A 15,151-nucleotide genomic window follows, 5' to 3' on the forward strand; every position below is an offset into this window, starting at 1 on the left:
ACATGATGTAATTCTTACCCTGCTCTCAAAACAATACTGCAAGAAAAGCATGATTTTCTTCTGATTTTAACATGGTGGTTGTAACAATCACAAACACTGACTATACTCAAGGGTAATCACTAAATCACATTAAAAATAAAAATAAATAAATAAAGCCAGTAGTCACCTGTTTGCCAGAAAACTGTAGATGCTCTTGTAATATAAGGTACTCCTCTCCATTCAGTCTTGCACTCTCCACTGTATATGTTGTGGACCAATACAAATAGCCATTCACTGAATCCACCACTAGATCCTTCACTACGTATACAACATGAGCCACAACATCCATATGGCCTCCTAGCAGTGATTTTCTGTATATCTAGGGACAAAAAAAATTGCTTTTAGCATCACACCTACATTATCATCCGTGATCAATTCAGTGACTTTCTCACAGCCATTTATTACAAGTTTATGGAAGCCTAAGGCTTCAACATCTAAGCTTTTGCGTTCAAAGTGCAAGAAGAGCAAGGCAAAATCATTAGTTAATGTTTGCCAGATATTAACAAAAGAAAAAGCTGAAATATTTATACCCCTTTGCTTTCTGAGTTTCAGCAGCCTTCTGTCTGACAAAGTTTCTCTCCCACTTCTTACTCACTATTCACAAGTGTAAATGAGGGTGCAACACAGTGTGAAATCTGGCCTTCTAGCTCCAGTATTTAAAACAGCTACTGACTTTGCACTTAGAAGAAATGAAAGGCATAATTTGACAGCACTGCATAAATTAGCACTGCAATTTTGAAGTCAACTACCTTTTAAATAATTCACATGTCAATGTTCCTGATATGAGAGTGTACAAAGTGCAATTGTAATTATTTTTTAACTGCAATGTTCTGCAAAATATCACAGTACAGAAGCCTAACTTGAAAATTTTTGTGTAAACAAATTATGCCAAATTTGCTACATATATGAAGTTCAAAATAAAGTCCATCCTTCCTAGATGGAATGGACTTGGCAGCCTTCTTTTTCACTGTCTTCACTCATTTTTACAATGCTGAATCCTACAAAACTGTTGGTAGCATATTTGATTTACTAATTTTGCACCAAAAATTCAGTATTCTCCATTAGTCAGTATTTGTGAACATTTTGCCCCAAACTTTTTTAGAACTCTGGAAAATCACGTAACGAAGGCCTCTTCACAGTATATTGCAATAGCAAATACAAATCTGATTGCAAGAAGTAAATATTGTTCTACCCAAATATTGTTCTACGATTTTCATACTGACTTCAATTTTTTATTTTTATTTTTTAAAGAGCAACTCTCCCGTACCGTATTTGCTTTGCCAGCCCAATACAAGCATTGTCCCAGCCAATCAAAGGCCAGCATTCTTGCATTTTTGATGTCAGGCACATAAACATTCTCAATGGTACCCTCTTTCTTATTCATCGACCAGGTCTGAACTTTCCCCATGGAATTACTCCAATATAGAGTGTTGTTATACCAGTCGAGGTCTTGAAGGAAAAAGGGAAGATGTTTAGTATTTCACAAGCACATGAAATATACATATATACAGATAGGTAAATGAAATCAGACACTCTACATTTTAAAAATGAATACAAATGAACAATTAGGCTTAGTTAACATGAAGATAAGTACTTTCTTGTAGAAATCACAAATTTTTACATATATCATGGTGATGATTATAGAAGTATGACATCTATCAGGATTCTGGAGGCACAACCCTTTGGTTCAGAGAGTTGATTTCAGCTCTGCTGAACCATAATGATATCAGTAGGGTTTCACTGTGAACTGATTTGACCCTCCAAGCAGAACAAAGAGGATGTACTTGAACAAAGAACAAAGAGGCTTGTCTCCAGTGAAGCTGTTTCACTGCACATTCAAGTCTGCACTGTTGCAATGAAAACTCTTTCCTTTCAGTTCCGTTGATGAAATTTATGAAGAACCTTATAACAGTGGTGTGTAGCAGCACCCAGTTTGGATAGTATTTACCTGAAATATTTCTAATATCAGGATGGAGGAATTCTCCTGGCCCGTAGCTATCTAGCCGCTGCTTCCAGAGCCCTTCTGCCCCTACTGCCAATATGTATGGTTCTTCTTCAGCTTTTAAAGAAAGCAAACTGAGGTTGTTCACACTGATAAACAATTGTTACAAAAGCAAACAGTTAAAACTGTCTTGCCCTATAGAATAATGGACAAAGGCGGCAGGCATGAAAATACAATAATTTGAGGAGGTTCGAAATTCAGGGCACTTTCAGACCCAGAACAGCAAGATATTCTGAAACCCTATTAGATACCTAAACACTACTGCAAGTTTGGATGCTTCTGACTGAAATCAAGCAATAATCATCCTAGATCTCAAGTGCCAGCCCATTCCCTTCAGTTGAAATGTTTTCCACTCAGACACAAGTTTTTGGTTATGAACTAAGTTTCAAAATACTTTCCAGAAATATACTAATCTCAGACATTATACACACACCCATATCCCTCTGCACTAAACCCAAGAGTTTTCAGCTTTCAGTGAGCCTACACTTTCCCATAAACTGTCACTACTCCTAAAAATCTGCTCAAACTACTTTATTAAGGAAAGTGCTTTACAGAGGACAGAGCAGCCCTCATATAACTGTTTTTGTTTTTCCTCCATGTATCAAGAAGCATGTTCAACAGTATATTTGCATTAGTAAATACATACTTATATGTAAATAAATATTAATGATAAATACATAGTATGTAATCCTGTTGCAGTTTGAGAATCTTGCTACTTTAACTAAATGTGAATGTAATTATCCTATAATTTTTAATATCTTCAAGATAGACCTTCTTGTGCCCCTCATTTTTCAGTCTTTGCTCAAAGCCAGGGGCTTCATCAGGTGAAAAGATGTACGCATAGCTCATTCTTCATTCCTTCTGAGTAACAATGAAATTCTCACCTTCTTCAAATGTCATGCCTCTAAATGGCTCTGACCATGGTCCTTCACCAGCAGGAGACACAGCTCTGACTGACATCTCATACTCCGTGAAGTTGACCAGATCCTTCACGGTAAACCTGGTGTCAGTAATGTTTGAGACGACCCATTCTTCCACAGAAGGACTTTGAGATGACACTTTCACATCATAGGTCCAGTTCTGCCAAGCAGACCAACCTGTGAGATGCAAACAGTTTTGTTCACATTTACATCAGAGAGAAGATATGCATTCTCTGAGAAAACTGTACGTTGGAGACTCATTTAAAAAATGCTAGTGTCAGAGGAATTAGAAAACAAATAAATTGAAAATTCATATTTTCCACTCTATGACAAAAAGTAGTGGCTCAATTCCCCTTGAAGGATGAAATTGGAAGAACCAAAATTTTTCCAAAAATGTAATTTTCTGGTGTTAACCAGGAACCAGGACAGCTGATCCACAGTGGTCAAAGGAATATTCCATAATACATTACATCACACAAAAAAAAAACCTGAAAAATCTGTGGGGAGTTGGCCAAGGGTGGCAGTTTCTGCTTCGTAGATTGGGCATTTGTCAGTGAGTGGTGAGCAATTGCACTGTGCATCACTTGTTTTGTGTGTGAATATATTATTGTTACTATTTTTTTTAATCTTTTTTTTTCTGTCTTACTAAATAGTTTTTTATCTCAACCCACAAGTTCTACTTTGTTGTTTATTTCCCAGTTCTCTCTTCCATCCCACTGGGAGTGGGAGAGTGAGACAACAGCTGTGCAGTGCTGAGCTGCCTGCCCGATTAAACCATAGCACTGTTTAAATACACATGAACAGAAGATACAGACCATAGCACTGATTAAAGCCAATGCATCACTGGCATGCGTTTCCTGTGTGATATCAACTAACATTACTGTCACTGCATATCATACTTAATATAGAACATTGCTTAAAATCCCTTGCAAGTGAAAGGACAATTATTCACCGATATAGCGTTTTATTAATTTATGCAGATAATACAGTTATTTTATTGACAAATGTTGAGTTAAATTCTTCATATTGAGGTAAACTGACACTTCCTGGCTTTTGAAATCACTAAAGCCCAACTCAAGAACAGGAAAACCAGTTTTCCTCTGGAAAGAAAAGGATTGGACTTCCAGGAAATAACAGCTGAACTCACTGGTTCCAATAGGGTGTTCAGGTGGACTCCAGCTGATCACTGCTTGATGTAATCCAAATAGCACTGTGACAAGCCGAGGAAGAGTTGGTAAAGGAAAAGGCTGTGTTGATGCTGCATAGAAAAGCAAATTGCCGAAGCCAAAATACTCTGGATATTCCAAACTGCAATCTACAACATACTCATTGAAGCTAGAACTTTCCACTTGCGAGATCTCCTCATGGAAGACTGCCCGGCCATCTGTGACAGTAAATATGTTATCCTCATAAACAAAGCTCTCCATGTCATCAAGTGGCACGTGTGAGCGCAGAGTGTGAAATTCTGAACCATCAAGAAAACCTGACACAAAGGCCTGTTCTGTTTTGTTGAAGAAAATAAGTCTCTTAGACTGGAAGTTGATCATGAAGTCTCTCAAAGCGTGGGATCTCACAACTAGTGAAGCTGCTGAGGCAGTTTCAAGAAAGAGTGGAAGGTTTGCTCTGTATATGCCGTCTTCCAGAAGACAGAAAATATACCTGGCCATGGAGCAAAACAGACCCAAATAACTACAGTGCAAGAGCTTTGAGATGAGCCACAGATACATTCACAGCTCAGAGATGTGTCTCTCTTTACACAGACAAGAGCAAAATACTTTTGGTGCTATATACATACATATATGCATTCTGAGAGAATTAAGCACATTATTTTTTACTTTCTGGGAATCTGGCTGGCAGAATACTAGAGAATATTCTTTCTTAATACCTCAAGTATTAATTATGAACATTTAAGACACAAAGAGCTATGTATTTGTAAATGCATCAAACTTTAAAATTCAATTTTCTGCATGGGACTCACCTAATCTCCTTTAATAACCCAGTGAAGAAAATGCAGAAACAATACTGCGTAGTATTGCTCTTGTTCCAAGAGTTTTCCAGTTTGCTATTTATTGTAATTGCACTTTTGTTTAGGTAATGGAAGAGTTCAAAACAGGAACCAGATGACTAATGAATTGAAGAAAAGTAGAGGAGTTTTAGAGTACTGTTGACACCAAAGGTCTCAAAGGAGGACACTTACCCATTATAGGGATCAGCTACAATCTTCCTAGGAGATGTCACATAAAGAGGAGTGACGTCTTCAGCTGTTGTGCAGTTCTCTAACTGACAAACGTGTATCTGGGGAATGAAAAGAGAAATTGGAGATGTGTAGGGCATTTGCTAATTGAGATTCTTTCAGGTGAACCCAACAACAAAACACCACAAGCCTAGGTCCTTCTGAGCTTCTATATTGTCACCCACCAACTCACTGCTCAGTGTAACAAGCACTAAAGCACCCATGACAGCTTACCCTGAAAGCTGTCTCTCAGTCATCTTCCCAGAGGGAAAAGACTGAATCTGGAGTACTTGAAAAACTATGCTTTGAAAATGATCTATTAGGGAAGGGAAAGCAGGGAAGAAAGTGTTTTTCCAATCCTAGGAATAGGACTTCTGTAACAGGGATTTCTCTAAGCTGCAGCAACTTTAGAAAGTTCTGCTTTCAGTCTGTTTGTCTGCAGCTGCATTTGTAATGTCTCACTATTGCTCTTCCAGCTTCCCTCTCCATGAGCAGCAAGTGAAAAATTAGACAAACAAACAAACAAACAAATAAATAAAACACCCCACTGATCATTTAGAGCAGCTTTCTAGTCCTTAGTGCTTTAGAGAAACACAAAGGTACATGTAAAGTATGGCCATTATGTAACTGATGCTTTACAAAGGGAATCAGGTGCAGGGCTGCCATCTATGCTTATACTTCAGATTGAAGCAGTTGTACCCTCAGCTGTCATCAGTAGTATGAAATACTTTCTCTCTTGAAACTTCTTTTGCTATCTGTGAAAAGTATTATAATCTCTGAGCAGTTATCACATGCCACCTTCCTGAGGAAGAGTGTGAACTGAACAAGGTAGATGGAGAAACAAGTTACAGGAGCAAAGTCATTCATTTCGAGCACAGGATGGGTATGAAGTCAGTCTTAAAAATAAAGCAGTTGAAAGGAAGGCTTTTTCTGCCCCGAGGAGAAAAATTAGACAAGGTGTTCTCTGTAGCTTGCTTGCTTTAAATATGACCTGATTCCTCTTTTTCTTTACTTTTTAAAATGTGGAATGTGTGGGTTGAATTTTAGAATCTATTTCTGTAATTATATTTTGTGCATGATACTTATAAATCAGAATTTCTCATTTAAGATTAATTGTAGGATTTGTTTCAATGAAATAAGAAAATAACAATGCCCCGGAGCATTACCTTTTCATTCATGACAAAGTATATTCTCTGGTAAAGCCAATCTACTGAGATTGATGTAATGTTGCCCCAGCCAGTATAAAAGAGTGTTAGGTCAGATATATCAGACATATCCAAAACTCCTTTCACCCAGATGGAATTCCCCTCAGAAAAATAGACAACTTGCTGATAAACATTCACAGAAATTCCTAGAAGTAAGAAGACACGCATACACAAGTAATATAAGAAATATGCCTCAATTTTTTGGTTATTTTTTCTTATCTGTATTTAAAACATAAGTACTTTTCAATCTGCAGCCCAGCAGTTGGAGAAAAGTTAGCTTTTTCTCTCCTCCACTCCTAGCCTTTGTTCAGACAAGGAAACTTTCTCCTTTGGTTTCTAAGTCACATTATTGTGAGAAAATGCCCTTCAGAAAGGTAATTCAGAATACACAAAATGCAAACCGACTGGCTCCTCTATAAGGCAAAGAGATGCAGTTTGTATCTGCTCACAGAGCTCCACACACTCTAATGTAAGTTAGATGTTATCTGTCCCAGCTCGGTTCTATCAAAGAGTATTTAGTCTGGGGCAACATTCATGCTTTGGCGTCTTTGTGACTCTGTGAACTGCAGAAAATTAACTCAAATTTCCTCACTGTCTCCAAGGACCACAGGCACACCAATGTAGATAAGTGACATTAAAGTGACAAGTAATTTGAGATAACATGGTAGTCTGGTGAATTAGGCTACTTAAATGCCTTGTTACAGATCTCTGTATCCCAGGATTATTGATGCTCTAGGTTTAGCCAGTATCCTTTGCCAATTTATATTAATTCTTTAGTTTGAATCACTTTAGTTCCTCATATTCTTGTTGAGAAAACAGCCATTAATCACAGGAAAACACCTGCTTTGGTTTCATCTTCCTTCAATTTGTATACCTACTGTAAAAGTCCAGCTCTGAACTAGTTGCCTAGATTCAATGGAGAGGTAACACTGGGGAAAACAATTTATCTCATCCTAAAGTGTGTCACTTTAAATAGATTGAATCACATCTTGAAAGTTCCTATTTCTCACCATTGACTACAAAGGAAAGATAATACTCTCTCAGACTGGGATAGGTTCATTCTGCCCTTGGTGAACACAGGTATAAGTTACACTTGAGAGAGAAAGAGAGATCCTGATGATATTTTACCTGTAATGTTGTGGTGTATTATACCATTTTGCAAACAGTGGGATGCTTCAAGGAAATGTTCCATGTATCTTTTCCTTAAAGACTGGTTTCTGGACAGGAAGAGCCATTTTGCTTTTTCCTTAACTAACAAAGGAGAAATTTGGAATTGAGACAGAAAACTACAGCACGGAGTAGTTGTTAACTCAGACACATTATTAACACACACGCATATGTACATGCATGTGCACATACATATACACACATATATATTCTTATGCTAGCAATGGCTGACTCAAACTTTGAGTGTTGAAAGGGAACGGAGTTATTCACCATTACACCAACACTTTCTGACTGCTTGTGAAGGGTGCCAGTGCATCACCTGCATTTCACAACATTGGTTTCTATAGCAGTTGTATTCTTAGTGAAAGAACTCTGGGCAGAGGAAGTGAAGGTACAAAGATATTCACAATGCCCTGAAATCCAATGGAAATGGGATAATTATATCAGCACTACCACCAGACTTATTTGAAAACTATATACTATCACCTCACATACCTGGGAAAGAGCAAAGCAAATATGTTTATTTCATGCAATTTGTTAGGCTCGCCAGTGAAAATAATAATTTTCACAAGTAAAGAATGATAATGGAACAAAATTGTCTTCTTCAAAGGAGATTACACACATAAATATATGATACGTATACAATATATCACATATATTATTTTGTATATATATATATACATATATATAAATGTAAAGAAAGAGAGTTTTGGTCACTTAAACTGACTTCTTGCTTATACAAGCGAAAGTATCTTACTTTGGAGATAAAAATCTCTGCAGCAAACTTGTACCTTCTGTCTGGGCTATGTATAGCTCTGGAAAAGACAGATAACCTTGCTTCTAAATTTCAGGTCCCTGAAAGTTAAACACATCCCCTGCTAAACTGATTTATAAGGTAGTTGCATTCATTTTAAGAAGTAATGCATAATTTCAAACCTGGATTTGGTTAATTTCAGTTTCCCAACAAAGCTTTCCTTATCTTTTTACTTCCAGTTTCAAAAAAATTTCTGCTATCAGATACCACTTCCTCATATGGTTAACGCAACACTGTGATCAAATACTGTCTTAATCCATTCCTGGATAACCCAAACAGATGGCGTTGTGTGCATGTCTCACATGATGCAGATGCTATGAATCATTTTGGTGATCGTCTCACTAGCAGAGTAGAATAGTTCAGTTGAAAGGGACCTACAAAGACCATCAGCTTCAACTGCCTGATCCTTTCAGGGCTTCTGGAAGCTTCTTGAAGTCTGTTATCAAAGGCACTGTCCAAATGCATTCTGAACAATAACAGATGCGATGCTTGCTAGAGTTTGGTTAAGAATTTCCAAGTATTTGATAACTGGATTTCTTCAGAAAGTGTAGAGTCTTACATTGTTGTTGGGTTTTGGGGGGTTTTTTGTTTGTTTTTTTCTGAAGATGCATTTTCATAGCACTGAATTTGTTTTTACTTGTGGTTTGTCTGAACACAAACTTTCCTCTGACAACCACTTTTTTTTTCTTAGATTGATACCTACAGAGTATCATTACTTTTATTACTAATAAGTGAATATAGCAAAAATAAATACTGCAATACAGCAGTAACAAAAATATGTGCTTTGACATTTTTTTGCATGAGCTAACTGTGAACATTTTGATAAGAGTATAATATGATATATTAAATGTTATTAAAATAAATGTTTTTTGCCGAGCACTGAGATTTAACATGGAAAATGAAAATATATCTTCTCTGCCACTGCCTCAGCCCACTTAAGTATTTTTCATCTGTAATATGATTCAAGTTGAATTTGTATGGCCCTACCATCATCTCAGGTTATTACTGGGCTGTGTATACAGTAATGCCTACAGCCAAAGAACAGGGCTGTCTCTAATGTACTGTTGCTTCCTCTGTGTACAACTCCTTGTCATGCATTATTTACAGTCTAAGTATCCTTCTTTTCTTCTGGGGACACAACAACCCAGGAAATGTGATTTTATCCCCAGGAACAGATGGTGATGAGAACTCTGCTACACCTGTACCTTTGGATTCCGGTGTTGTGATGTTGGCTTCTGCAGGGGGTCCAGCTCCAGCCTCATTAACAGCTACAATACTGAACCTTTGGTGAATCAAAGAGACAGGTTTTGGTTTGGGGGTTTCTTTTGAGAGATTGCTTGAGAAACGTTTTCTCAAGCAGAGTAGCTGTAACAGAAGTGTTTTAGTTTTGGAAAAGATCCACTTACATAAAATACTCTTGGAAATCTATAAGAAAAATATAACCAATCAGAATCTGATTTCCCCAGATTTGAAAGGCAGAGCAGCAATAGGATTTTCTAAGTATAAATTTCAAATGGGGTATTAGGCTCAGAAGGGTAACTCAATTTCATTTCTAAGGAAGGCCTGTATTTACCAGCAAGAAGAACACAGGCTCTCGTAATTAATAAAAATGGAGGAAACTTTCCAGATGCTTAAAGAAATAGAGAGAGCTGTTCTACCATTTCCTGAATACACTGAATACATGCTATGCAGACGAAAACAAACAAACAAACAAAAAAAAAAAAGCAACAAAATAAACAACTAAGAAAATGCAGCCTATTCCCTTTATCAAACTGCTTTTCCTTCCTCCTCACCTGTCCTCCATATAACTATAAGAAAGATAAGTAGCCTATCCATCTGGAATGAGTCCACTGTCTGAAGGAAAATACCTGTGGCTTTTGGTAAGAGAGAAAGTAAAGAGCACTACTGTCCAGATATGGATTTAGACACACCCCGTTACACCTGAGAAAGATGTAGCACTCTTGGCTATGCTGATTATCTTTTCTATTTGTACCTGTAAGTGCTGTTTGGGAAGGTAGAGTAGAACTGAAAGCTGTGCCCTCTTGAGGCTCTCAACAATTCGTGATTCTCACTGGTCAGGGCCAAGTTGTAACCAACAATCAGTCCATTGGGAAAAAGTGGTGGAGACCAACTAACTTCAACAGTGTTTGGACTTGAACTTTGAATATTTTTAATGATGGGAGCTGTAGTAGGAACTGTAAAAGACAGAAATAATTCATTCTGGGATGGCATTTAAGACATCATTATTTTTTTTTTTCATTTTTCACATAGTTTTTTAGATTTTATATCTGTTAATACTATCTTTAGTCATATTTATTAGTATAAATGAATTAATACATAACACATATACTGGTGAGAAATCAGATATTAGGACCAGGACTAAAGGATCATGAATAAAAGCTGGCCTCACTCCACACTGCTGAAGACAAGTAATTTCTTATTTATATGTATAACCTTTCATCTCTTCTTTCCCATATGTCAATCTGCTCCATGTGACAGTGGACAGAAAAGCAACAGTGTGCCCTCTGAGATGTTGTCCTCTGAATTGTGCCCCTTCAGTGTTGTATCCATATCACATTTTCACTGAAGGTCATTTGATATCTATACAGTTCTCTTGTTGTAGAAAGACAAAAAGGAAGCAGACCAAGCCTTACAAGGTGACTTTTAACATCTTGCACAGCTGTGATCTCCATCACAGCATACTTCGGAATCTGCTGAAAGCTAAATCTCAGTTTTCATAGGCCTTTCCCTGTCCTCTCTTCTCTGTTTAGATGGACTTTTCACAATCCATAAAATAGAAATCTTGAAGTTATACTTCCTTCTACATAATATACTGACATTTTGTTGGTTTTATTTTTCTAAACAAGAGATGCAAGGTGAAAGTGAAGCTAAAAAACGTATGTCACACAGGGACATGAACAGGTACTTCAGAGTATTGTTTCAGCATTAAGCTCAGTGAAGCTGGAAAACAAAGTAATTTGATATCATGAAAACATTTTTTTAAGTGAGATTATATGCACTATACCATGGGATGCAAACTAAAAGTCTATGGCACCTTCCCTGATGCTATATTCAAGGGTATATATAGCTTTCAGTATGAAAATCATATATCACAAAAGGAAAGGATTTATACAAGGTATTTATACAAGGTTCCTGATAGATAACGATTTTTTAGTTCCATGAAACACTGATAGTGTACCATGACATCACGTATTGTCTACAAGGCAATAACGTACCATGAAGTTATGTTCAAATATTACAATATTATCTGCCTTCTCATATGAGTGACGTCTTAACTAAGGAACAATTAAAATGTAATTTTTATTTCAAAATAGTGGAGTGCAGGGAGATATATTCCATACATAGTGTCTGTAGATATACAGACTTTTTACAAACAAGAATATAAACTGTAATGTTGTAATAAACATTTCAGCAAAAGTTTCTTTTTTTGAAAAAATAATGTCTGGGAAAATGCATATATTTCATTCAGAAAGTTCTCATGCATAAAATTGTCCAGTGTGTCCTTACAATTGTGACTCTTTATCTTTCTGTGCACATTTTTAATATTGAAAGCAGGAAACAGCCCTGAATCTTGGAGCTCAAACAAAAAGATTCTGTAGCATTGTTGTCCAGTCTTCTGCAGTTACCTAGCATAAAACATGCATACAATACTTGAGGTTAAACAACTTTTTTTTTTTCTTTTTTTTCTTCTTTTTTTTTCCTGTGAAAGAAGCAAGAAACAAGGAAACCTAAGTGTTTATAATGCAGTCCTGAAAGACTGACAGTACAATACATTACCTCCAGAAGCATGGGTTCGGTAACTGGGACTTGATGGAGAATGGAGCTGCAGCTGAGAGGTTATGATCCAAACTACTCGAAACTCATACTCTGTGAAGGATTGAAGGTCCTTGACTGTATATGAAGTTTCAGATACGACCTACATCAATGCATAAACACACAATGTTCATTCTTCCTCCATCTTAAGTTATTACATAGGTTGCTATCTGCTCAAAACATATTTCAGGATATTCATTGGACTGCAGTATCCAAAAGTTTAAATGAGAACAAACTCCAGAAGCTATCTGTGGCATAAAATTTGGTCTTTCTTCCTTTCAAAATTGTTTACCTCCTTTTTTATTCAGAACATACAACCGAATCTAAACAATGAACGAATGTGGGAAAGGATGGATGCAATAGTAAAATTAAGAATAAAGTTTAAAAACTAAAATAGTAAGACATTATAGGCACTAAATTCTAAAATTTTGATATAATATGCACTATAGATTTAAGATCCACTGTCTCCTAGATACCCTAAAATATTTATGGTCTGACGTTATTGCTCCCTGTTATTTAACCTATTATTAATTCTAAAGGACTTCCTGCTTAACAGATGGTCATCATGCCTTCCCGTACTAACTTGCCGTGCTCTGTAAATTGTTTCAAGAGAGATGATGGCAAGATAACAAGTGTGCAGTTGACGCAAAATAACGTAATACAAAAATTGCCACATTGAATCAGAAAGCTCTCAATTATATTTCTCCAGAATAATCTCAGTCTTGATATTTTTAAAGCTGCATCAGATTTATTTATTGGCTATATCAGTATTTAGCAGAACTACTTATTTTTTCTACAGTTTTTTTTCTATAGTTATTATTCCAAACATTTTTTTTGAATTCTAGTGGTTTTAACATTCAGTAATTTAACGTCCACATGTGCAGATGAACATCTTAATCATACACGCAGTGATGAAATACCTTCATGTGCTTGTTTTGAACTTGCTGCCTGCAATTTTCCATCAAGATTCCTCTGTTGGAGGAAAAGGAATCATTGTTCATTTCTCAGCTTCTCACACTACTCATGATTCGGAAAACTTTTTTTATGTGTCTAATGTATTATCAAATGTTTATTCTAAAATAAAGCACATAACAAATTATATACATAACCTGTGCCCTACAAGCACACTAAGCATCCTTACATGCTTTACTGGTCTTAGAAAATTGCTAGAAAACAATAAAACAATCATCTAATTCACCTGTAAATTACAGCCACATCTGTTCCAAAATCTGGCTATTACTTTCTTTCCTCACATGTTTTTTAGCTTGATTACAGTCTATTAATAAATGACCTTTTTTTATCCCAGAGAAGTAGGTCTGGATTATAAATCCAAAGAAACCTTGCAAAGTAAAAGGAATTGTCTTTCTTTACCTCTGTGTATCTCCAATCTCCAGGGAGCTGATGGAACTTCCACTGGATAATGTATTTAACCTCAGAGATATTAGCTGGCTTCCAACCCAGTGTGATATGGTGGCTTCCAATGGTAGATGCAAATGGTGCTCCAGGCTTGTTCAAATAGTCTGGGGGGAAAATACAACCTAAAAGTGAGAAAAATCCCTTCATGGCAATCTCTGGGCATATTATTTCAAACACCTGACAGCAGTGAAGCACAGAAAATAATTTGTTTTAAATATTGATGAATAAATCACAAGACATTCTAAACATAGTTTGATAAGTAAGCCTGAACTGGGCCAAGCTGACTGAAAGCCAAGGTAGATACAATTCTGCACTTAGGTATATGCATTTGTAGTTACAGGTACCTGGTAAATATCTGCTGATCAGAAACCTAGAGAAGATATGGGAGACTTTGGTAGAGAGCATTTTCAGGAGGTCTGTTTCAACAGTGCTTACCCTAACTAGAGTATTAGCCTAACTGTAGCCATGTAAATCACAGGAGCATTTGGCAATGATTTCAACATAGAAGTCAAGTTAAGGATGAGCACTCTACAAAGAATCATCTTACATAGCTGAGATTGGATTCAAAAAGTCTCAGGTACATGAAAGGAAGGGGAAAAAAGGTGTTATTTCATTTTTATAAGAAAAATAGAAGAAAATGGTTGCTTTCTGATGAAACAAAAGCATGGGATATCTCTATTTATTTTTTTTTTCCCAAAGAAATTCAGACCGTGAAGCAAAGCAGTAATCGGAAAACTGCATTTATCAGAATGTGAATCAGACACAGGACTACACTCAGTCTTACTCTGTGCTTCAACACCATATGCATCCTCTGCACGACTACAGCCAAACTTGCAGGAAACTGTCTGTGTGGGAATACAGAACTTACTGGTTAGTTTTGTGGAAATGCATACATCTCAAATACATAGAAATCCTGTGGGCATTTTGAACACATAAAAATCTTGTGGAAATAATTACGTGGTTTAAAAAAAAAATAAAGTATCAGAACCACAATCTCATTCCAAAGAGTTTTCTGAGAGCCATTCCGTCAATTTCACTGAGCACTGAATTGGGGCTTTCATCCTTACACACTGTCTCTTTGTGGAAAGCACAAATATGGAGCTGTTTTAAAGCTGGAAACAGAATGCAGTGAAGCTAGGAAATAAGGTTTTTTAACTTGTTAGTAATATATTTTACATTTTGTATTTCACTCTTTCCTGCTTCTTTTATTTTTCATCAGTGAAGCACTTTCATACAAGGAATTTTCAAAATGTTTAAAATCAATAATTTGTCAGAGCAGCCCTGGCTAATTCACACTTCCTTGATAGTATTTATGTCCTGGTTTTGGCTGGAATCAAGTTAGTTTTCTTCTTTGTATCTGCTATGGTGCTGTGTTTTGGATTTGGTATGGAAATAATGTTAACACATGATGTTTTAGCTGTTTCTGAGCACTGTTTACACTAAGCTTCTGGTAGTGCCCTGCCAGTGGGGAGCTGGGGGTGCACAATATGCTGGGAGGGAACAGAACCAGGACATCACATG

General features: G+C 36.5%; 1 protein-coding gene across 4 annotated transcripts in view; it reads right to left on the minus strand.

Annotated features, from left to right (window-relative positions):
- ROS1 (ROS proto-oncogene 1, receptor tyrosine kinase) overlaps positions 1-15,151 on the minus strand; it is a 72,112-nt gene that overhangs the window by 50,641 nt on the left and 6,320 nt on the right. For 3 of the 4 annotated variants that reach the window (XM_048936751.1, XM_048936748.1, XM_048936749.1), the window contains 13 exons: positions 14,415-14,475; positions 13,586-13,734; positions 12,179-12,317; positions 10,374-10,575; positions 9,586-9,662; positions 7,528-7,650; positions 6,361-6,545; positions 5,159-5,256; positions 4,109-4,620; positions 2,926-3,138; positions 1,988-2,098; positions 1,307-1,488; positions 167-358 (listed from right to left, as the gene is read on the minus strand). In XM_048936751.1, coding sequence (XP_048792708.1) covers positions 167-358; positions 1,307-1,488; positions 1,988-2,098; positions 2,926-3,138; positions 4,109-4,620; positions 5,159-5,256; positions 6,361-6,545; positions 7,528-7,650; positions 9,586-9,662; positions 10,374-10,575; positions 12,179-12,317; positions 13,586-13,734; positions 14,415-14,475 — 2,244 coding nt within the window. The remainder of the gene's footprint in view (positions 1-166; positions 359-1,306; positions 1,489-1,987; positions 2,099-2,925; positions 3,139-4,108; positions 4,621-5,158; positions 5,257-6,360; positions 6,546-7,527; positions 7,651-9,585; positions 9,663-10,373; positions 10,576-12,178; positions 12,318-13,585; positions 13,735-14,414; positions 14,476-15,151) is intronic. The other variant, XM_048936750.1, reaches the window with a different exon arrangement.

This window comes from Lagopus muta, chromosome 2 (assembly GCF_023343835.1).
Source record: "Lagopus muta isolate bLagMut1 chromosome 2, bLagMut1 primary, whole genome shotgun sequence".
In the NCBI taxonomy this organism is placed as follows: Eukaryota; Metazoa; Chordata; class Aves; order Galliformes; family Phasianidae; genus Lagopus; species Lagopus muta.